The sequence below is a fragment of the Falco punctatus genome, assembly GCF_963210335.1.
Source record: "Falco punctatus genome assembly, chromosome: 6".
Lineage (NCBI taxonomy): Eukaryota > Metazoa > Chordata > Aves > Falconiformes > Falconidae > Falco > Falco punctatus.
The window spans coordinates 16169909-16192594 of NC_137585.1; the positions used below are offsets into that span (position 1 = coordinate 16169909).

The 22686-nt window shown below is 40.1% G+C and overlaps 1 protein-coding gene across 4 annotated transcripts in view; it reads left to right on the forward strand.

Moving 5' to 3' along the window:
- SCUBE1 (signal peptide, CUB domain and EGF like domain containing 1) overlaps nt 1-22686 on the forward strand; it is a 218476-nt gene that overhangs the window by 120744 nt on the left and 75046 nt on the right. For 2 of the 4 annotated variants that reach the window (XM_080392825.1, XM_080392824.1), the window contains exons 7-8: nt 313-402; nt 20291-20407. In XM_080392825.1, the coding sequence (XP_080248951.1) occupies nt 313-402; nt 20291-20407 (207 nt within the window). The remainder of the gene's footprint in view (nt 1-312; nt 403-20290; nt 20408-22686) is intronic. The other 2 variants (XM_080392827.1, XM_080392826.1) reach the window with 1 other exon arrangement.

The following is a 22686-nucleotide window of genomic DNA, read 5'->3' on the forward strand; positions in this document are numbered from 1 at the left end:
TCATTAACACTTCTCTGCGGCACTCATGTTAGCTGTCTCGTTCTCCAGTAGGAATCTAGCTTCCTCTGTGTGGTTAGTTACTTCATAGTTGACCAGTCTTCCTCCTCCCCCTCTTTCTTCCTCCTTTCCCTAAATACCCTTTAATTTTTTCCTGGGGTCTCAAAGGGAATTAACTCTCTAACGGGGATTTAGTGCTTTCATGCCTTGCTTCTTGGCTTTGGCTGTGCCATGCCAAGAAACTGTCTTAGGCAGTGGAAAATTGGGCTTGTGATTAACCAGCTGCTCCATGTTTGTCCCTTACTTGTGTTTTAGAGAAGGATGAGGCTGCAATTGAGAGTTCTGAGTACAATGCCACGTCAGTAGCTGATGTGGACAAGCGGGTGAAACGGCGGCTACTTATGGGTAACACTTTTCTTCCACTTCCTTTGTTGTGCTCTCACTTTTGTCTGTATGTGTGTGGGGGGGAGGTTCTCTTTTGGCCTCATGTGGTCCCTTTGGTTTTGGTTTGGCTTGTTTTTTTTTAACCTGACTTCATCTGTGTGGAAAGTTCACCAATTTTGTTAAGTTCTCATCTGTTGTACAACTTCATTTCTTGTTTTAAAACTTTTTTTTTCCTAATGCTGCAGCTTTAATATTAAATTTCTTCTGCATAGAAAGAAGCTTTTGCTATTAACCTTACTTACCTTATGCAAGCTACTTCTTCCATGTGATTTGTGTGTGTTTGTGTGTATGTTTTGCTGTAGGATTCCTGAAAAATCTCATGTTGCAGACTTGCCTACTGACTTGAGTGGATGATGATATGAAACAACGTTCTATTACATATGTGGTGTAAAATGAACAACTGTATTTGCCTACTGAAAATTGCCTGTGCTTTTGATTGAAATGAAAATATTATGACTGGAAATTCATCCATTTCCTTTGTGCAGCTATGTTAGTAACCACTGAAAGATCTTTCCCTAGTGACTAGTGAGCTTCTGTGTGGTGTTCTTCCAAAACTGAAGCATGGCTTGTTTCTCCCTGCTGTTGGAGCCTGAGAGTGGAAGGGATGAGGAAGTGCACTGAACAATAAAGATAATTCTTTAGCTTCTGCTCTCAGTTAACCCATTGCACACCCTTGTGTTTGTCTTATTCATGTTACATTTATGGCCGTTAGTGAGAATGACCTTTTGGGAATAGAAAGGGTAGAGTGGCTGGACTTCTGCCAGACTCTTTTCATGTGACGAAGAGCACAGAGCAGCACAGACTGCTGAAGGATGCCAGTGGTTTGGAGGTTTTCAGGTGGTTTATTACTCTCCATTTTCCATTCTGGTGCCCTACTGACCACATACAATTATGTCCACAATGTTTTAAACATAGTGAGCATAGGTGAGATGTACTCAATGAACTGTTTACAAGACAGGGATTCTTCAGCCGCAGAAGAGATTCTGGCAGGACAGGATTCTGCTCTCTTACCTCCTGGTCAGTATTTAATTTCTTGAAACCATTAAGTCCATTGCAGACTCTGTCCTGCTAGCCCTTGGCAAGCTCAGCTCTGGCTGCAGGCTGGCTGTATGCATCCACAGCTATCTGGAAGGACCACCTCTAGGAGACCAGAAGCCTCACTTCGAGTATTTAGTTGATTGTTGAGCTAATAGGTTGCAGTAGGTGGCAACATTTTAAAAGTTTCCGTATGACTTGTATCTTGTCGGTCATGACAAACCATCCACTTAAATGCATATGACCACTTACAGGAAATGGCATGGTGTTACAACTCTAAAGTGGTGTTAGATGGTAATATTGAGGTAAAATATTTTCCCTGGTATGAAAACCTGGGCATAGATTATCTATGATTGTTAATTTGCAGTTAGTTTGCAGAGCTAGCAAGTGAGCCATATCAATTTATTGTTTAATGATGCACTGTTCAAATTAATTTAAGCTAACAGAAGCTATGAGGCAGCTCATCTTGCTTTATAAGGTGTTGTTAACATTTTTGAGCTATAATTTCAGTAACACACATAATTTCACAGGAAGTCAGGGAAAAAAACATGCAAAGGGCCTCTAGACCACTGGAAAATCCAATTCTCTAGGTCTAAATAGTGAGTTTGCCCAGCCACTAGCAGTATGTATAACATGGTTTAGAGGGACTGAGCATTGCTTTGCTGCCTCACCCTCTGATAAAAGTAATTATCCAACCTAAAATAAGCTCTCACTGCTTACAAGAGCCCAGGCAAATAGAACATAAATGTTATGATTAGCAAGAAGTTTCTTAGTTACACCAGGTCTGCAAGTTCCAAGGTGAACATAGACTCTGGAAATAGGTTTAGGTAGACAGTTAAAAATCCAGTTTGCAAAATACATTGTTTAAATCTTCAGTACCTCCTGTATTAGCAGGTACAAGCCAAAAGCTGAGAGTTTATGGACATGCTGTGTTTGAACAACTGATTGCTTAGAAAAACATCAACTAGAGCTGAAAAGAAATTTAGTTGACAAGTGAGATCTGAGTAGGTGGCTTATTTCTTAGGGACTTTTCTACTTGTTTATTTCTAGTGATTTCTGATGCTCATAAATCCCACAATTTATTTTTCTAATGGAGTCTTAGTACATTTCAAAAGTGTAGTGGCATTTCCATGAAATTCCATGTGTCTTCAGATGCTTTCTAACCAGCTCTTTTAGAAAGTACTGGAAGGCTCCTTGGGAAACTTTGTTACCAGCTTTTGTAAATGGACTGTGATTTCTGACCTTCCTGCAGACAGTCTTGGGAGTCTAGGAAAAGTAGATGACTTTATGTAATTTCAGTAGTTCGATGAAAGATGCTTTCAGTTGCAAGCCCTGAGACAATAATTTCTAGTCCCCTGTCATTTGCTGCATGCTACTAAAATGACTATGATCTGTATAACCCTTAGTATCAGCCAAGGCTATGAGTAAGCTCGGATGAGATAACTTTACAAGAACAGGACTGCCTCTGCCACTCATTTTGCTACAGCAAGACTTGCCACCTCTGTAGCTCAGACTGACTCTTTACAGGGCCCTGTGTCCTAGTCATCGTGTGGTCCTGTGACTTGTGGCTGAATCTTAAATACAGAAAAGTAGATAAATATGCTTCCTTCCTTCTTGTTAGATGCATTTTTATATGGGTCTTGTGCAGCAGACAAGAAGCATCTTCTCTGATGAGCTACAAGAAACATCCCTTTAGAACCATCAAAAGGTTCCTAGAAATTTTCATCCAACTTTTTTCATAATGTTTGGAAAGACCGTGAGGGTTTCCAGCTGTCTCCCCTGTTCAGAGAAAAACACTTGCATTCAGAGTAAAGAGCACTCTTGTTAAAGAGATGGCACTGAATGACTTTTCTCTGATCAGTGAATGTTGCACCATATTGTTGTTGATACAGCTCCTTTACATTTTCTTCCCAGCCCCCTGGGCCACTGCCATTGCAGAGTGGAAAGGAGTGCAGCATTAACTGTACTCCAGGTGGGCTTCTGGTGAGGTTCTGCCATCTGCCAGAGTTCTGTGGTGGGCGCTATTAACTGCATGTTGAGGCATGTACATTCTGTAGATTAAGAAGGAAAGTTCACATTCATCCTGCAGAAGGGCACACATACAAGCATTTAAATCCAGTGCCTTACCATTATCTGTAAGGTACATTTACATCTACCTTGTTGCAGAACACCCTGCACTTAATATAAATCAGCAGGGCACAACCAGCGTCCAGGTCTTCTTAAACACCTGTTATAGTTTATCTCACTGTGTTGAATGCTGCCTTCACCTCTTAAAAATATGTTCAAATCTCTGTTTTGGATGGTACAACACAATTTTTTCTATGTATTTCCTAGGAGCAGTCACAGAGACCCCTCTACTTTCCCTTACCTTCTTTCCTCAAGACCCTATTTTCCAGGACTGTTTTTCCTGTCATAGATTCATAGCATGAGACTGCCCTACCTGATTAGAAGAGTATGCTAATGCATTTCACGTATTATTCGGTCTAAATCCAGCATCAGTTTGAAACACAGTATATCATGCCCTGCCTACCTGGATGAAAGCCATTCTAGTGTGGGCACACAACTTTAGAAGTTCCAGATTTCCACTCAATCCTATTAATACACATATCCTCCAGATGTTTTGTCCAGAGTCACATCTTCAGCAATGGAAGTTACTTTTATTCATGGATCCGGTTTCCAAATCTCTTTTTGCTATTGCAGCTCTGGATAGAATTCCTAAGTCCAGCAGTCCCTCAGTGTACAACTGTTAAGATGAGTCATCCAGTAGTCTAGTGCTTTATCATTATATACATTGTACATTATCAAGTCTCATTGGCTTAGTATTACTCTCTTCTTGGGTATTGTCTTTTGCTTGAAAAGGCTACAGGGTTTTTACAGAGCAATTGTCTGTTGATATCCTGAAGCTTTCTTTTGCAGAGAACTTAATACTGTGGACACAAAAACAGATTTTATAGCATCAGTTATGCCATTGGGCTGCCTCATTACAAATAAGTCAACTGCTTACAAAGATGTGACAGGCAGCTGAAAACTTCCTCTTTGAAGAACCAGAACTACAGAACTGTCTGGTCTTGACTCAAGAAGTTCTCGTCTCCAGTCAAAGGTAATGCTTTACTCTTTGGCTACACTTTACGTCAACTCTTAGAACCAAAATATGTTATGATACAGTTTTAATACTGTTTTTAAAAATGCAGTGACTTGCTACGTTGTCATCATCACAGGCCTTACTAGACTGCATGAGTCCTTAAGGTGCTTTAGCAATACAACCATGATGTTCTATCCAGCGCATTTCTTAGAACTTATCCTTTTATCAGCACTTTTTGAAGAGGTAGGCCTGATCCATTTCTCACCATGTTTCATTTTCCTCCCTGTTCTCCTTAGTCATCAAATGGATCAGGTTCATTTGGGCTTGAACCCAAGTGACTTCAGAGCAACTGTGAAGGCTATGTTTCTCACCCCCACCTTCAGTCCACCTTTTCCATTCTTTCCAGAGGTCACTGTTGTAAGAATTCATTTTGGCAATAAAATGTTCTTCCTCTGGCCCTAGAAGATACAAGGCTGGTCCCTTCTTGTCTGAAGATGAGAGTTTTACAAAGTTCTTTTCAGTATAGCAAAGAGCAACAGGACATTGGGCCTACCTTGAAGTTAAGGAAGCGCAGTAATTTTCCTTGCATGTTTAAGGCCAGGATAATGGTGCAAATGGCAGTAATACCATCACTACAATTGTCTTCAGAAACCCAAACTCTACACTGAAACTCACTGCTTCACAAGATGTGTTCGACACATTGTGTGTCAGAACAGATTAATGTTTTGCCATTGAACACTGACTTCTTGGGTCATCATTAAGGCTATTTGCAGCCCACCTCAGATACAGGAATGTACTTCCCTTCCTTTGAAGCTGGCTGCCAAGATCCCTACAAACTATTTTGCTGTCAATGGAAGTGCTTTTACAAACTGTGAAGTGCATTGGAACTGTTCTGGATTTTGTTACTGCTAAAGTTGACTTCTGCCTAGATTGTTTCTGGAGTGTAGGAAGCGCTTCAAGTCATTTGGAAAATCACACCAACAAGGACCAGCTTTGCCCGGCTGGGATATGTTGTGTGGGGGCCTATATTGCATTCTAGCCCTGCTTTCTTAAGAGTGGCTAACAGGCAGGGCTTTGGTCTGTCTGTATTCATGGCACATCACCAGCAGTTAAGGTAGTATTTTCACTAATTCTGTGTTTTCCCTTGTTGTGGCAAGAATTATGTCTCCTCTTCCATTTTTAGTAGCCATCCAGCCACTTATAACGAGCACCCAGCTACCTGCCTGGAGAGCCCAGTGTGCAGTCCACTAAAACTTCCCTCTGCAGCAATCACTAGAGATGTGATCTGTGGACATGGCAATTTGGGCATTTCTGCCATGGATTAGCTTATGGCAGAGAACATCACTGCATGTTATGTGGGACAGAATCATCTCTGTTTTTTTGCCTTAACATAGGCTCACTTTGGAAAGTGTACTTCCACTAGCAGTTCAACTGCAAGGATCTCAAACATTGCAGCAGATGGCCAGAGCCAGTTCAGACTAGTAGGTCACAAGTACAGGTCCTGCTTTGGCTGCTTCCATGACATGCCAAGTACTCCTTTCCTCTGTGGGCTGGTCAGCTTTCGTCCAGTCTTGCACCTCCTGAAGGAACATCAGCCGAGGTAACTGTGTATCCTGTTCTGACCGAAGCTGTTTTCATTTCAGGTGATTTTTAGCACAGTACCTACAATGGATTTTAATGAGCTGCTCACATCATATTAAAAAAAAAAGAAAAACCAACAACAAAAAACCAAACCAATTTGAGCTTATGGTCATCACTTACTGCATTTGTGGCAAAAGGCAAACATTTTAGCATCTGTTACATCAAAAAGAGAGATTTACAGCTTTAGTGCTGATCCTTCTTAGATTAGGTTTACCCTTTTGAACCTAAAGCGGTACCCAACTTTATACATCTTGACTCATTTGATCTTAGTAATCAGCCAGGTGGTATTTTTCCTAAACCACAATTATCTAATAGACTACACTATTCACCTTGGACATCAAGCATGCTTTGACTTTTATTTGTCTGGGAGCAGATCCTTTAGGATCACCCCTCACCTGATTGCCTCAGTGGCAGGAAGGTACATAGTTATGGCCATTTCCACCCCAGATTATCACTGCAGGTAACAGATTATATCAGACCTGATTGTTCATGAGCAGAGGTAGAACCAGCAGATGTGAGCTGAACATCCTCCCCAGGAGTTCAAGGCAAAAAGGCCGTCTGAGGCACCATCCTTACTTCTGTGGTTGCACCTCACAGGCTTCCAGGCACTAGCGGAGCAGTCCGGTACATTCCGTTTCTGATGAATCAAGATCCTCCTTCAGGTAGTTGGCATGAAATAGAGACCACAGAGGAACTCATACCCGGGGTGTGAACTTCATATTGATAATCATGCGAGGAGAAAGCAAGGTCACTTCCTTGAGATGTGTTGTCCATATGCACACTCATGTGGTCAGCCACCCTTCTCCCCTTCTTTCTCTTAGTCCACCTGGAAATTCTTGGGCTTCCAGAGCCGAGAAGAACTGATGGTATGGGACTGTGTGGTCTTATAGGTTAAAATATCTCAGGTCTTAACTTGCAGTGGTCTATGCCCAGTATGAACACGCCTGTGAATAACAGATAAAGACCTAGTTTCTCTAGTATGCACTCATCTTTTTACTTCTGCTTCTTCCTATGACACATTGGAATTTTGAGGGTTATAGTCTTTTCTACTGAAGATCATAATCTTGGTAGCACAGCAAGGGGGTGTTATGGCTTGTGGTTTTTTGGAATCATAAAGTAACTGTTCTTGTGGACTTTCTAGTCTATTGTGCCTACCTGACTCAGGCTGTTGCCTCCAGTCTGGTGTTTTGTTTGTTAGGAATTTCAGGACTTCATCTTTTTGAATCACTGTTTTCTTCTAAACAGAGACATATAGCTCTTTCATGATTACAGGAAAATAGACTCTGTAAGGTAACTAGAATTACTAGAGTCTCATAATTAAAGTGATTTTCTCCTGCCATGTGTAAAATAACATCATATCAATATGGAAACCTTGCTTGTTCATTCTTTCAGTTATCCAAAGTTCTCTCCTCTGGTGGTTCACTGTGAACAACTTCTCCAAAGTCAAACCTCTGTCTTGAATTACTGTATAAAACAAAAACTGATTGTGTAGTTCATATGGAGATCTACCATTTTCTGGATTTCTGGACTCTGTGCTGGACCCATATTTACCTCCTTTGCAGCTCAGGAAGGAGCTGTAGAACTGTAGAACTTACTGAAGCCATGCATTCTTTACCTAAAAAGTCCTTTAATCTGATGAGAGTTTTCTGGCAAAAACCTTTCTTTTTTCTTGAAAGTAAGTTTTGTGGGAAGACTCTGGTTTTCACAATGCTTTTGCCTGGAATGGTCTTCAGAAATAGGGAGGCAGAATGTACCAAGTAGTCTGGTTAGATCGTTCATTTGAAAAGTGAGGAAATTATGCTGAAGACCTTTCCATGGTGATTTGCCACCTACTTACAAGGGAAATGCTGGGCTGTAAAGTCAGACTAACTCATCATTGCCTCATGAAGGTGCTTTGCCCCTGGGGCCAGTATTAATAACTGATAGCCTGATAAGGACTTGAGATTTCTTAGTTTCAATAAATACAAAAAAATAAGAAATGGGACCTAGGTTTCTAACATGGCATGTAATGCTCTTAACTACCAAACCACTGGAATAAAGAGTGTTACGAACTTTGGTCTTCCATTAAAAAATTCCCCAAAGCCTTTGAAAAAAAATACAGTTTTTATTCCATTGTGAATTAGAAGTGGATTCTGCAGACTTTAATTCTGGTTCTCTTTCAAAATGAAATGAGAGTTTCCAGGTGATCCTACTCCTGGTTTTCTGCTCAAACAGCAGGAAGATGGACAAGCTAGTGTTTGTTTTCAAGTGTTCTTCCAAAGCAATTAACTTCTGTCATAGTTACAGCCTACCAAGGGTCACTTCAAGCCAAGAGCACCTTTTCAGTATGTACTTCAGTTCCTAGCTTTGTTGTACTGCCTCCTAGGACTCTTTCGGATTACTTAAAATATGTCCTTATTTCTCTGAATGGCTTTTATATGACTTAGAAACGCTCACTGTCAGAAAGCCAAGTGTGCTGCTCTGTATGCATCGCAATCTTTTTGTGCTTTAATCAATAAAGCATTTCAAACATATTATTAACAGGCGTATTGCCAGGAGGATCCCTAACTCAATTACTAACTGTGAAACCAAGACCTCACTTTAACTCTGTCAGTTCTACTTTGCTATATGAAATCATAAAAAACAGTGGGAGGGAATCCCTGAGGTCATTCACGCATTCTCTCTCTCCCAAGGACAGATCTTTTCATCTTGTGTTATCATCACTTGTATTCATTGAGTTTGTGAATGGTGTGCTATTTCCTGTAAAAATCCCTTTTCTTCATTTTTTTGCTGATGATAAAGACTCTGACCTTATCCTGAATTCCTACCAATACCTTCCATTGTTTTGCTTTTCCATTTTAAATGAAAGGATTTGTCCAAGGTCAGGAGATAATGCTCCTTAGCAATGTTCAGAGTATTTCAGTTTTTCTTAAATGCAGCTTCTCTGTTTAGAAGAAGCACCACAATCACAACTAATAGTGCTTTTTTTAAGGAACCGGACCGGACTCATCCGGTGCTTACACAACACCTGATCCAATCTATCAAGTGACATTCCCTAAATATGTAGTGTTCCCTGAAGAGGAATCAAACTGTGGGATTCATGATTCAGTGTAAGATTCACCTAGTCATTTCTTCACACATTCCGTATGTGGCAGCCCAGAATTCTCATCCTATTTTTATGCAAAATAAAATTCTACCAATCATGAAATTGCAAGAAATGAGGAGACAAGCATAACGAAGTGAAGAATTCCACATCCTGGAAGTCACCCTTTCTGTCTCACCTTTTTCATTCCCTGAATATGAAGCTCTTTCAGCTTCCCCTTCATCTGTTCACAGCCATTTGTTTCTTTCATTATACTCTTCTGAATGCTCTTTCTTTATCCTTTCAGCATCACAGAGCATAATTTGCATGAGAATAACATAGTTCTCACTTAACTGAAAATTCAAATATTTCAGTTGTGTGTTTAGTTTCTCCTTGTGCTTGTTGTCCCTCCTTTGAGTCCCTCCTTGTAGTCTGATCTCACACCATATACTGCATGTACTGCCACTTGCAGTAAAATTTTTTTATGGATGCAGCAGCAGTCTTATCGTGTGTTCTCTGTCTTGCTGCTTTCTTACCTATACTGCATATTCCCTCTTACTTAAAGGAAAGTTCATCTGTTTAAACAGATTATTTTTTAAAAAATTGCCTTTCCTGAGTTAAGTTTTAATCTCTTCCAAGTTTCAGGCTTTAAGAATCTGTGTATTTTTGGTCAGAATTTGAGTGGGATTTAGAGTGGTTTTTATCCAGTTAATTAGTCTTTTTTGTTAGGCATAGTCATGCAGTTCACCTGCATACAGCAGTGATGCCACTGTTGGTTACAATTATTTCTGTAAAATTCTTCTGTATAACACAAATGTTAAGAGACGTGTACAAATACAAGTATGCACTTTTTTCCCTCTTAAAAGAATCACCCAGTTCCTAACAGTTTCCTTTGAAATCTTACTTAAAAAGATAAATCCACTTTAAATCTAAGTAGTACTCACTGATACCCTGTGTGCGCTCTTTACAACTGGTTCTGCAATTTCATTTCTGCTGAGATGGACTGTAAAATCTGTTGGGAATTGGTGTAGGACATAAAGCAAATGAGGAGAAAGTGGCAGCTCTTGTGACTGTTATCAAGGTGATGAACATTAACAGGGCATTTTTTGGCTTTTCAGTATTCATACTTACAGATATTTGGCTAGATACTAGATATTTGGCTAGTATCTAGATACTAGATACTAGATATTTGGCTTCCTTTCACAGATATCCTTAATCTTTCCTCACTTGTTCAAATGTCTAAGTTTTCCCGTCTTGTACATAGCCTGAAGAGTCAGTGTGTGTTTCACTGTGAATTAAAGACAGGCAGATCAACTCATTTTTATGTATTTAGGGTAGGTAAACAGGTTATCTCTCAGTTCAGACACAGTAGCAGTTTACAACAGCTCTAGTTACAGCACATCTGCCGAGGAACAGAGATTGCTAGTAGTTTAACCCTTTTTGCCACTCCAGTTGCCAGGCAATATTATTTCACAGGCATCTCATTAGGAAAAAGTAATCTAAGGTAATCCATACACCTCATAGTTGCACTGGCTAAAACAGTGAGTGCTCTAAAGGTGCCATTCTGCTTGCAGCCTTTAGCTTTCAGCTACGTCAAGATTGGCCTAGTCATGTTTCTGAGCCCTGAATTTAAGACAGTTGTTCTGAGCGTAAGACTCTGTGTTCAGATATTGTGCAAAATTCAGACCAAGTGTAGAAGCAGATATGATTACACTCTTGAGTATTATTACTCATAATTTAGCTTGGGCTATGACCTGCTTGATAGGACCTGATTGCTACTTTAAATTCACAGCTGCAGACAGCTCCATCATGAATTGTTCTTCGGCATAAAAGTTGGCTCAGAGTAAGCTTGTCTAATGTGGTACAGATTTTGGGAACAAAGACCAACCACCTTCTTTCTGCTGATTTTGGTGAGCTTTAGGGTACTGCAAATGAATTCCAAATGAAAGGCTGTTGAATTGTTAATTTGCTTTTACTTGCCCTATGGTCAGTGTTATCATTTGGCCAATCATAGTAACTAGGTAGGGAAAACAAGCATTTTTCCCCTTTTATGTCTTCCTTTTACCTGTACTTACTGCTTACTAAATGGTTTACGGAAATTTGGCAAACTTAGAGAACATTATTTTCTTGGGGGGGGCTCTATCTCTTCTTCTCCCTTTTGTCCTGAAGTCAAGCATTGTGCAGATTTGTCTTTGTACAGCATTAAGCATCTCGATGGCCTTTTAAATTTGAGAATCAGCACAAACCTCCTCTCCAAGTTTCCAACAGCAATTACCTTTAAACCAGTTACTGATTACTACTTAGTGTTAGTGACAAAAGAGGACACACACAACGCATTTTGCAGTGTATGAATTTCACTGTCTTTGGAGTTTAACGTCATAAACCTGCAGATGTGACCAAACCTAATCTTCTGTTGCTTACCTGTTGCTGCAAAAAATCCTTTTCCTCTGCACTAGGCCTTAAGAGAGGAGGTCAGTTTAACATTCCTTTCTGATTCAGAGGAGATGGCAATCATTACTGATACAGAATTTTAAAATTTCATATCTTCCAAGAACAACTTCTATGGAAGAAGGTACTGTTAACTATCCCTCTCATGCTTTTCTGAAGAGATAGATGGTCAAGACAGCAGCTGCTCCAAGGCTGCCTTGAACGTGGTGATGACTGAAGCGGCTTCCATCTCCATTTTCACTTGAGGCTGTGTATGGTTTCCTTTGTTTTCACTACAGGTGGCCCCTTCTGGTCTTCTGTTAAGGCTTCTTTGTGTGTTTATACACACATTATTGAAAGCAGCTCTCATTTACAGTTGTTCTCTGCTCTTCCCAGTCATTGCGTTATGATCAAGAGTTGGAAAACAAATAGGGCTTTCTGGATCCTGTTGACTGCAGACTGCCGTGCTGGCTTACAGAAGAGATCAGAGAATCCCTTCTCCATGTCTCCAGAGAAAACACCTTGATGCTACATGGCTTGCTTTTGCTTTCATGCCTTGCGACTCAGAGGCTTTTCATGGTAGAGCTGTGTATTGATTAGACAAAAGGAGGTGGCACTGATCACTAGTGCAGTATTTCTATACTTTTTGTACATTCTGGGCATAACATGTAATTACGATCATCCTCCTTGGCCACGTAGCACTCATCTGTCTTGCACCTTGCTCAGGATACAGCAGCACGAGTCAACGCAGTAGAAATACACTAGATTGACTGGTACCTCAGCGGCCTGCGCAATGGCACAGTGACTGCAACGTGACATTTATACTTTCAGATGGTAGTAGTGCAAGCCAACTTATATTCAGTGTCTTTTCCTGAGGGCTCTTTGTGAATGCCACCTGGCTCAGCTTTCTTTATGTGATGAGCAGGGTTACACCTTCACAGTGCAGAGAGAGTGCTGCCTCCTTCTGAAATCAGTTTCTTGCCTGCCACCCGAAGAAGCTTATTTTGGTTTAGGTGTTCCTAAAAAACATAATTGATCACTCTGTTACTTGTCTATTTCATTCCTTGTACCCATGTACAGCATCTTTGGGGGTTTTTAATCTTTTTCTCTTTTAAGAGAATAATTTGAAAATTTATGTAATCTTAAGCAAGTTTTTATCACTTGGAACAGTATATCAAATGTTTTAGCAGGTTGACTGAGAATGGGAATGCAGAGTTCTTCATGTAGGTGCAGGTTTATGCACACATTCCAGAGTTTATGGGAATAATTTCTTAAGGAGAGCATAACTAGAGCCTGACCTTGCTTAAGTCAAAACAGAGACACCAACCTGTCTGTTATATGCTTTTTTTGTATTAATCCTGTTGCATATCATGCTAATCTAAATGAGTTTAAGAATGGATATAAAAGATTAAATTCTCTTATTGCTGTAAAAAGTTACATTTACAGAAGAATAAATATTATCAGGGCAAAAAGTAAATTAAAAGTGGGGAGTGTCAAGGCTTGCTTTTAATTTTAGTACTATTGGCAGTAATTGCTGTACTATTGGTAGTAATAAAAATAATGCTATTTTACATATATAGAGCATATGTGCTAATGAATTTCACAAGATCTTATGAGTATAGGAAATACTGCATCTATTTTAAATGAGGAGACCAGTATGTCACAAAATTTCTTGTGAGCTCCAGCACAAAGAATTTGCCAAGGGTGACACAGAAGCTTATGGGAAGCTAGGGAAGAAATTTAGGTCTCTTCTTCCATGCTCCAACCTCCAAACATGAGCATTTCCTATTGGAAATATCATAGAACCATAGAATATCTCAGGTTGGAAGGGACCTGTAAAGTCTTAGAGTCCAACTCGCTGCCTCTCGCAGGACTAACACTAATCCATATGACTAAGAGTGTCTTCCAGATGCTCCTTGAACTCTGACAGTCTTGGTACCATGACCATTTCCCTGGGGAGCCTGTTCCAGTGACTGACCACCCTTTAATGAAGAACCTTTTCCTAATGTCCCACCTTAACTTTCCCTGATGCAGCCTCATTCCATTTGCTCGTGTCCCATTCTGATCACCAGAGAGAGGAGATCAGCACCTACCCCTCCCCTGCCCCCCTTGAGGAAGGTGTAGACTGCAATGAGGTCTCCCCTCAGCCTTCTCTTCTCCAAGCTGAACAAGCTAAGTGACCTCAGCCACTCCTTGTACATCTTGCCCTCAAGGCCTTTCACCATCTTGGTCGCCCTCCTCTGGACACACTCATAGTCTGATGTCCTTCTTATATTGAAGTGCGTAAAACTGCACATGGTACTCGAGGTGATGCTGCACCAGTCCAGTGTAGGATGGGACAGTCACCCCCCTCGACTGACTAGCTATGCTGTGCTTGATGCACCTCAGGACACAACCGGCCCTTTTGGCTGCCAGGGCACACTGTTCACTCATATTCAACTTGCCAACAACCCAGACCCCCAGATCTCTTTCCACAGGGCTGCTTTCAATCCTCTTGTCCTCCAGTTTGTATGTGTGATCAGAATTTCCCTATGCCAGGTGCAGAATCCAGTATGTGCTTTTGTTAAATTTCATACAGTTGGTGATTGCCCAGCTCTCTAGTCTATCCAGATCTCTCTGTAAGGCCTCTCTACCCTCAAGGGAGTCCACAGCTCCTCCTAATTTAGTATCATTGGCAATACTAAATGTGTTGGATATGTATCAGCAATATGAATGCATCAGATTCCAAAGGGATCTTGAGCTTGAGTAGAATACTGAGTAGATATGAACTGTGCCCTTGAATTTGATGTGCTGCTTGCTGTGTTCATGGTACTTCCCTGCTTCCCTTCTCCCTCTTCCCCTCCAGTATTCTTTATCAGAAATACAGTTAAAGTGAAACTCAGATTTTTTTAATCTCTGTAGGATATGTGGATCAGTTTCATAGAACTCATGTAAGTTGGGAGGGACCTCTGCAGGTCATCTAATCTAACCTCCTGCTCAAAGAAAGGGCAACTATACCAGGTTGCTCAGGGCCATGTCCAGCTGAGTTTTCAATATCTCCAAGGATGTAGATTTCACAGCCTCCCTGGGAACACGTTCATGTGTTTGACCACTCTCATGATGAAAAATTTTTACCTTGCATCAACCTGGAATTTCCTATATTCTAACTCCTGTTTGGTGCCTCTTATCTTTCCACTGTGCACCTCCAAGAAATGTGTTGTTCCATCTTCTTTATACTATCCCATCAGTTAGCTGTAGACAGAAATAAGATCTCTGAGCATTCTCTTGTTAAGGCCGAACAGCCCTCAGCTTCCCAGCCTTGTCATGTGCACCAGCCCTCTAAATGTGATCTTTCTAGGCCTTCGCTGAATTTGCTGTAGTGTGTCCATGTCTTTCTTGCACTGGTGTGCCCAGAACTGGACACAACGCTCCAGGTGGTCTTACTTCAAGCATCAAGTAAATAGAGGGATAGGGTCACTTCTCTTGATCTTCTGCTTATACTCTTACTAATAGAAGTCAGGATGTTGTTGGCCACCTTTGCCTTAAGGAAACACTGCTGAATTCCATTCAACTTGTCCACCAGGGACCCCAGGTTTTCTTCTCCAAAACTGCTTTCTAGCCAGTCAGTTCTAAGCCTGTTTTGTTGTATGGGATTATTCCCTCCCATATGCAAGATGGGTTTGCCTTCGTTGAAGCTCATAATGTTCTCCTCAGACCATTTTTTCCAACCTCTTAAGGCCCCTCTGAATAGCATCCTGGCTTTCTGGTGTATTGACTGCTCCCCCAGTTTGATATCATCCACAAATTTGCAGAAAGTGTCATCCATCCCTTAGTCCAGGTTGTTCGTAGAGACATTAGGCAGTATTGACCCTAGTACCACTAACAGAAGCTGAGGGATAGCTCAAGTGACAGACTGCCAGTTGGACTTCGTACCACTGATTCAATCCTTTGTGTCCAGCTCTCCAGGCAATTTTCCATTGCCTGTCTATCCATTCTCTCTCTCTCCACTGTGGCCATAAGGATACTGTGGAAGACCATGTCAAAACACTTGCAAAACACTTGCAAAACATCCACAGCTTTCTCCTTATTCACAGTGTAAGCCATGTAACTGTAGAAGGCAGTTGGGTTAGTCAGACACAGTTGGTCCTCAGTAAGTCGATGATGGCCATTCCAAATCACCTTCTTGTCTTTCATGTGCTTGCAAATTTCTCCTAGGATGACTTGCTCCATAAACTTATGGGGGTGTGATGTGAGGCTGGTCTGGCCAGTAGTTCCCCAGATGCCCCCTCTTGCCTTTCTTGATGTTTACCTTGCCCAGTCATCAGGAACACTACCCTGTCCTCATGACTCATCAAAGATTATAGAGAGTGACCTCACTAAGATATATATTACTGTAAAATGTAAAATTCAGATGTATCCCTTCTAGTCCCATAGACCTATATAAGTTTGTTCTGCTTTCCACCATATTTCAGTTCCTAAAACCCAGTTTTGTATCTTAGTTAAAACTGACCCAGGCTGCTAAAGTGAATTGTAAAGGCTCCAGGATTTGCCTGATTTTGAGCAATATGCTTAAAATCACATCACGTTCTTTTGATCGTAGAGATAAAAGGAAGGCATAAAATTTGGAGGCAGGTTTTGGAGACACCTGTCTTTAAGGCCATTTTTCAGTGGCTTTATGAAATAATTGGACACTTCCAAATAAACATATTTGAATAGAGGCTTACATTTGGAATGGTACTGTTCACCTGTTTCATAAAAGAGGCTAAAATTTAGGTTTTCAGAGATGTTCCCAAACCATGACACATATCTTCAGTTTCAGGCATTTAACAGCATTCAAAGCCAAATAAATCCTTTCTGATATCAGTCTTCTTTTTAAGAAAGTGACCAGGCCCTATTGCCACCTGGTAGAAATTCTGCTTTAGTTCAAAAACTTCAGAACTAGAACCTGGAGAACTGATCTTTCCCTGCTAAACCCTTGCAGACACTGAAGTGACATATTAAAGCACCAAACACCCATGTAGCTTCACCTGGTAACTCAGTCAACGTTCCTGACAGAGTGCTGAAAGACCGCCAGCTCAAGCTGGTGCTTTTTAATAAGGTATTTTAATATCCAGAAGCAGTGCAATGGATAGTGTACCCATAGTGCAATGGAGTATTGTTAAAACAGTGAATATCCTAATTGAGTAAACCGCAGGTATAGCATGTTGGTAATGATTTTGGTTACTTCCTTTCTATAGGCCCAGGGAGCAGATACATGAGAGATTGTTCCAAAATTAGGAGCTTACATTGGAAAAACAGAATGTAAGCTGTCCCAGACTGCCTTAAGTAGACAGATGTCCTTTTCTTTAGATCCCAGTTCCTGTCGTGAGTTTTCTGGTGGGAGTTCAATAAGGATGTAAGTAGGGCTGCAAACATCACTTTAAATTCACAGTAAAGTCTTAATAGTTTCAAATTATGAGCTTTATCGTGATTCAGAAGGTATCTTATTGTCAGTTACCTGACACTGCTTTATTTGTGTCTTCCAGTTCTTATTCTGTTCCTCCCATCAGAACAAATACCATAAGAAATGTTCAAAAAATTCAGGGTGGGGTGGGGTTGGATAGTAATAAATATGCTGAGGTTGCCTTTCACAGAGAAAAAAAACAGTGGAAAATGGTCTGTAGGATCAATATCACCATGAAGATCTGATCCAAATTTTGAACATCCGTTCATTCCCTTCCATATAAGTATAGCTTCTCCAGTGTGATAGCTTGGAAATAAGTAATTTGCTTCTGCTCTTTATTTGAGACATAAAACTTGTATTTGCATTTCAAATATATACTAAAGTTTGGTAGGGGTGAGTTGAAGTCATCTCTAACAGAAACACAGTTGGTGACACACTTCAGTTTATGCTGTATATAGGCCTCAGTTATTCTATAGCTCATAATACCTCTTTCCCACATCATGCTATTCACATTTGCTTCCTTTTACCAATGTTTCTCACAACCTTGAGTTTAAGGAATTTCATCAATACATCTTTCTATTTACCAAAAATGTTAGAAGTACTGTCAGATGTCCTCTTGCTCGCTTGGATCTTCATTCTGTTAGAGTTCATCATGTATTAAAGTCAGAGTCACCAGGAAAGTTGAAGGTTATTTATCCTTTTTGGTTTGTTTTGCTAAATCTCTGTGAAAATAAGAAAAGCTGGCTTGATTCCCTCTATTTATACATAGAAATAACTCTTGTTCACTGAATGACCCTTACCCTATAGATCCAGTCATCCATGCCATGGGAAAAAAAAATTGTTGTGTCTATTCATTTTCACTGGATGTCATCCAGAAAGCAGAAATATTACTGCTTATGTTCATTTCGTGTTGATGAACTGCAATAAAGGACTCTTCATACACCAAAGTTAATCTGCTAAAGTAAGTTTTACGGCTCTTTGCAGTGCCATGCCAAACGCACATCTTCAGCCTTTTTTCCTGTTTTTTAACCTTAACTCTTTACTCCTGGCAAATCATCCTACCATTAAACTGTACCCAAGTAAAAAAGTTTTAAATGATCCAAAAATTTTCCCCTTCTCTGAAACATAAAATTATTTGGTATGTTTGCCTTTGAGGATGGACACACATTCACATACAAATGGAAATGCCAACATTGTCATTCACAGAAAAATTCTTCAAGTAGCAGTTTCAGCCTCTTAAGTCTATAAAATAGCCCTTCCCAGGGGAGCAGATGAAAATCAGAACTATATTACAGGAGCAATCATGTTCAGATCTTGCAAGTCACATCTAAGGTGAGCAAGAACTCCACCTGAAAATAAGGAGTTGCAGACTCAGTTCCATTTTCAGAAAACTGCTCCAGAAGATGTATTGATCCATTTGTTAGCTGTGCTTGCTGGCAGTTATGTGCGAATCCATTTGTATACCAATTGCTTTTTCTATATGATGTTATTACATAGCACACATGGCATAAAAAATTTAAAACCTGTCTAGTAGAGCATGTGTGAACATATATGGACAGCAGAGTTCTGTCCCATGTTGTTAATGCATGTGTGCCCCAACCCTTCCTTTCAGTTTGTTCATAAGCGCCAGCAGCTTATTCCACAACTGATGTGAAGGTCTGTGCCAGTGCAAATGAAAAAAAAACAGTTACACCATTTTCTCTTATTTTGAAGCAGTGAGGTCCCTCCAAAGGGCCGGTCCGAGTTCACCTTGAGGGCATTAGCAGAGGCTACTTTAAAATAAAAATCTTTTAGTACTAGTCAATTGAAAGATAAAGCCTTTTCTGTTCTGTGTAAATAATTTTTGATCAATGTTCTGTTCTAAGGCAATTCCCGATTAGCATGTCCTATGGCTTATTGTCAGACCCTGTCCACAGGGTACAATTGTGACACAGGCTGTGAATATTCAGCAATAGGAGTCTGTAAATCTGAGTAAGTAATGACAAAGCCTCTTTAGGGAAAGCCAGAATGAGGTGAGCTGAGTAGAATAATGGCAGTCTTGGGGGGTAGGGGAGTATTTTAATTTAATCAAAGCCAGAGCAACTGAAAAAGATACAATTAAAAGAACTTGCTCTCTGAAGTAAATACTTTTCAGATAAATGCACAGTTCAAACTGACATGCTAAATTGGCATCCTTACATCCACTCTATTCTCTGGATCAAAGCAAAGTTAATCATTTCACTTGCCTTTTATCTATTTTATGGATGTGTGTGTGGGTGTGTGTGTGTATGTATGTGTGTGGGGGGGGGGGGGGTGTGCACATGAGTAACAGAAAATAATGGCAACAAGAGAGTGGTTTTTGCTTTTTCTGTAATGAAGATTATTTTTTTTTAATGTAGTGGTACCTGATAGTCATTGCCCACTGTTGTAAAAGCTGAGAAGTATTGCAGCTTTCTCTTGCCTGTGTTTGCCCAGCCACCCTTCTACATACTACAAGCACTGGGAAATTTCAATGACACAGCTTGGAATGGGTTCAGTGACCTCAATTATGCCCTCCCACCCACTCCAAACTCCTTTCAATTTGCAAAAAGCTTTAAGTGGACAAAACCCAGATGCCTTTTGCTTGTAGTTCAGTAAGAACAGATTGGGCATGTAGATTCTTGTCAAAGTGATATATGTAGTTCATTTTCCATTAACTCTTTCTTAACTACGGATTTTAAATTCTCAGTTCCAAGTCTAGCACTCTGCTTTGCTTTCTACTGCTTTTTAAAGTTCATTATGCCTACAAGATCATTTTAAAACATGAGCCTTAAAAAGCCTCAGCTAGACATTGACTGATACAAAACAGACTGAATGTTTGGTTCTGCTTTTAAAGGCAATCACTTTTTTTTCTTTTTAAACTTGTTTCATATGTAATAACCCATCCTATTGTCTAAAACAGTTCAAAAGCACTAACTAAATATAATAAATAAAAACACCAGTTTGGGGGGAGAAAGAAATCCTGACTTGTGGAAATGATTTACCAGTCAAAACCAGTACATGGGCCCTGATGACCTTGACAGCTTGCTTCAGTTGGCTTGCTTAAACTTAGATTGCTTTCATAATGTTGTAATATTGCCCCGAAGAGCCTCTCCCCTCCCCGAGAACATTTCATTACACTTCCTTTCTCCCTCTCTCTCTCTTTTTCTCCTTCGTTCTGCAGAAACATGTGCTGTCAATAATGGAGGCTGTGATCGGACTTGCAAGGATACCGCGACAGGGGTACGATGCAGTTGCCCAGTTGGATTTACCCTGCAGCCTGATGGGAAAACGTGCAAAGGTCAGCTTCTGTTTGCTTTGCAATGCATCATTTGCCTTCAGCGGTTCCAGTACAAGATGTAAATATTCAGTTATTTAATCAATACTTTTGAGTTAAGGTAATACTGGCCTACTGATTGCAATTGAGTTCATTAGCCTTCTCCTTCCTTAATTTTTCTGTATTTACTTACTTCAATCATTTTTCTCTCTATTTATTAGAGGGTTTTATTACTGCAAAGAAATGAGATACAGAGGTCAAACTGTTTCAAACTGACCAGAGGTTTAGACGAACAACTCTGGGCCCAGAAAGCCTTCAGTTTCACAGGACAGTCTGATACCTTTGTAAAACTTCAGTCTTCTAGTAGTGTCTGAATTTGTCCATTCAAAAAGCAAGTTAAAATTCTCAGCAGGCACTTCGTTACCTGTAGATAATCAACTGGTTATTACTAAGTGAAGCCAAGCAAAGGATGCAGAGGTATTGCTCAAAACAACCCAGACAATTGTCCATTTCTGACCCTTCAAAACATTAAGTAGCCAGCTACAAAGGAAAACCAAAACAATGTCTACTAGTGCACAGGTCTAAACCGTACAGCTGACGCTCAGATTTTACTGTTGCAGAGGCAGCACAAGAACCTTGGCAATTTTTCCCTCATGAATGTGTTAAAACTTAGGTCAGGGGAAGAAAGAACAGAAATGAGCAGCTGATATCACTGTCAACATCTGTTCTCCATTAAGGAGACGGGGACAGTTCTCAAATATCCCGGCAGAATCACACTTAACGGCACTATGCACATCAGTAGATTTGGAATCAAGTTAGTAGGACCAGGCCTTCCATCAACCATTTTCCCATCTTCCTATGTATTTCTCTTGAGCTCCATTGCAAGAGACATGGTGATGAACATCCAGGAGGACATTGCATATATTGTTGTCACAGAGAATACTTCTTACTACTCAGTGACTGAGCATAAGTTGACCTAACTTGCTAAGAAACGATTGGGACTTCTTTTCTTCAAAGTAACCAGAAATGTCAGAATATCTTCAGTCCGGGGCTTGATGTTACTTAAAATAGTAAAACCCACAAAAATAAACAGAAAATGTGTGGTTTCCTCTTGCTCCAGGCTGAAAAATCCCAGTGCTTGGGCATGATCCTGTTAGTATTTATAGAAATAACAGTCCATTTGCCTGTTTATTTGAAAATAAAACATTTAAACTGCCATTGCACACAATGTTAATAGTTAAGGGTGAGCACACATCAAAAATCAGTCGTTTTAGTTCAAGCCACACAAAAATAAATCTTCATTTCTACAGGCAGACTAGTTAAGCCATAGCAGAGCAGTAACAGTGATTCCACCAAGTGCTTAAAAAAGGGGCATTTTAATACTGTAACATACACCTAGACTTGATCATAATGTTTATTATTAAAACTGCATCACAAAAAAAAGATTTGTTCTAAATTTAGAAATTTGGCCGTAGAACTAATATGAAACAGTATTTGTATAATACTCAAGTCTATAATTAGTGCTACAGACAAAATGAAATATTCAACTGATCCTCAAACCAAATACCCTAGCTCTAAGCTCTTTCACGTTTCATCTTTCCCCCTTTTTTATGAGAAGAAAATATAAGAAACAGAATCTGATTTTTATGATGCTGCAGATTCTTTCTTAAAGTAAGCGGCAACTGGAAACTAATCCACATGGCTTAACAAACCAACCAGGTCATTTCTTTTTAACCTTTATTGACATTTTAGGAAATACTCTTCATCATAAAATGGTAAAATACATGTTTTACATTTAATGTAATGGTAATTAATAATATTTATCTAATGTATTGCACTGTGAGATTTCTGGGCTAGATTTACTGCTTCCCTGAAGCTGAAGTAACTTCCCATTTAAATCTGTGCACAAAGGATCCTGCACTTAAACTGACAAGTGAAGCTTCTTCTGTAGCTTTCACAGGCAGCCCTTAGTCAAGAATGCTCTCTAAGATCGGCATTTTCTGAGTGCAAAAGTGAGCATTTTGTTGGAGTGACATTGATGCCTTCTCGGCTCCTCTTTCTTACAGGTAAAGCCTGGAAAAGGCTGGGGTGCGGAAAACTCAGTGTTGCACCTTCCTTACTCTGAGTTTTATAGGAAAAAAAGGAAAAGACTGATCAGCTCAAGTTCTCTCCTTTGATTTTTTTCCTCCTCATTCTCCTTGATTTGACTGGCCTGCAGATTCTCCTATATGCAGTTTGTTTTTCCCTCTAGCTGTAACATTACATCTGTGTGGTAAGAGCAATGGACTATCTGTCAGATGCCC